At 53.7% G+C, this 1233-nt stretch overlaps 1 protein-coding gene across 1 annotated transcript in view; it reads right to left on the bottom strand.

Moving 5' to 3' along the window:
• Positions 1-1233, bottom strand: part of SPEF1 (sperm flagellar 1) — a 35100-nt gene that overhangs the window by 7617 nt on the left and 26250 nt on the right. Inside the window, exon 5 of the mRNA XM_015408787.1 lies at positions 302-368. Coding sequence (XP_015264273.1) covers positions 302-368 — 67 coding nt within the window. The remainder of the gene's footprint in view (positions 1-301; positions 369-1233) is intronic.

Here is a 1233-nt window from a genome sequence, read left to right on the forward strand (position 1 = left end):
CGGTGCTGCGATGTGGGAGAGGGTGTGGCAGCAAGGAGCAAGCAGGATCGCGGGGGTGCGGCTACTCCGCCGCTATCAGGGCTACTTTTTAAACGGAGCTCCGCGGAGGGGGGGGGACGGCGCATGAGAGAGAGGCTTTCCTTTCCTGATTCCCCGACTGCTGAGAGAGGAGGAGATGGAGGCAGGGCGAGTGGATGGCGGGCGGCGAGGTGTGCTGCTGCCTCCCCCTCTCCCGGCCGCCGCTGCTGCTGTTCGCCTTGCACAGAGATATACCCATTTTGCTGGCAAATACAAAGCTTACTTTTCAGACCCGGGGGATTCCTGGCTGTGGGGCCCCGTGGAGTCCATTTTGGGCTTCGAAGAATAGCCTGCAAGACACAAGAGACACAGTGGAGTGGGCCGTGGATCCGGCCTCTGCGACGAAGGCCAAGTCGGCCTGCAGCGGAGCAGCTCCCTGGCTTTTCTTTCCTGTACAAATAAAGTGTTCCAAAATCCCTTGCAATGGGACTCCAAACTTAGCGCAGGATATCCACATTTTGGGCACCACATTTGAGGAAGGATGTTGACCAGCTCGAGCGTGTCCAGAAGAGGGCAACCAGGATGGTGAGAGGGTTGGAATCCAAGTCTTACGAGGAAAGGCTGAAAGAGTTGGGTCTGTTTAGCCTGGGAAAGAGAAGGCTTAGAGGGGACATGACTGCAGCCTTCAAGTATCTGAAGGGCCGTCATGTAGAAGATGGAGCAGATCTATTCTCTCTGGCTCCGGATTGCAAGACTAGATCTAATGGGTGGAAATAACAAGGGATGTTCTACAGCACCCATTTCCCCTTTCGGTTTTTGTCATTATGATATGACTGTACCCATCGCAGTTGCATGGCGACCATTTGGTCTGGATGCAGCCCCACGCGGGGAGCCCTGCAGTTGGCCCAGGAAGATTTTTTTTGCTTTGGGCAGTCATTGCCTGGGAGTCAGGAAGTGCAGGGTTAAGGCCAGAGAAGAAGAGCAGCCGTAGGGGGGTCTGAACTTACAGAGAGGGGAAAAGATCTTGGGGTCGTAGTGAACAGCTCAATGAAAGCATCAACCCAGTGTGTGCCGCAGCGGCGAAAAAGGCAAACTCTGTGTCAGGGATTATTAGGAAAGGGACTGAGAATAAATTTATTTATTTATTTATTTATTTAATTCAATTTATACCCCGCCCTCCCCACAATGCGGGCTCAGGGCGGCTTACATAGGTGC

Source organism: Gekko japonicus, unplaced genomic scaffold, assembly GCF_001447785.1.
Source record: "Gekko japonicus isolate JY-2015 unplaced genomic scaffold, Gekko_japonicus_V1.1 scaffold3083, whole genome shotgun sequence".
In the NCBI taxonomy this organism is placed as follows: domain Eukaryota; kingdom Metazoa; phylum Chordata; class Lepidosauria; order Squamata; family Gekkonidae; genus Gekko; species Gekko japonicus.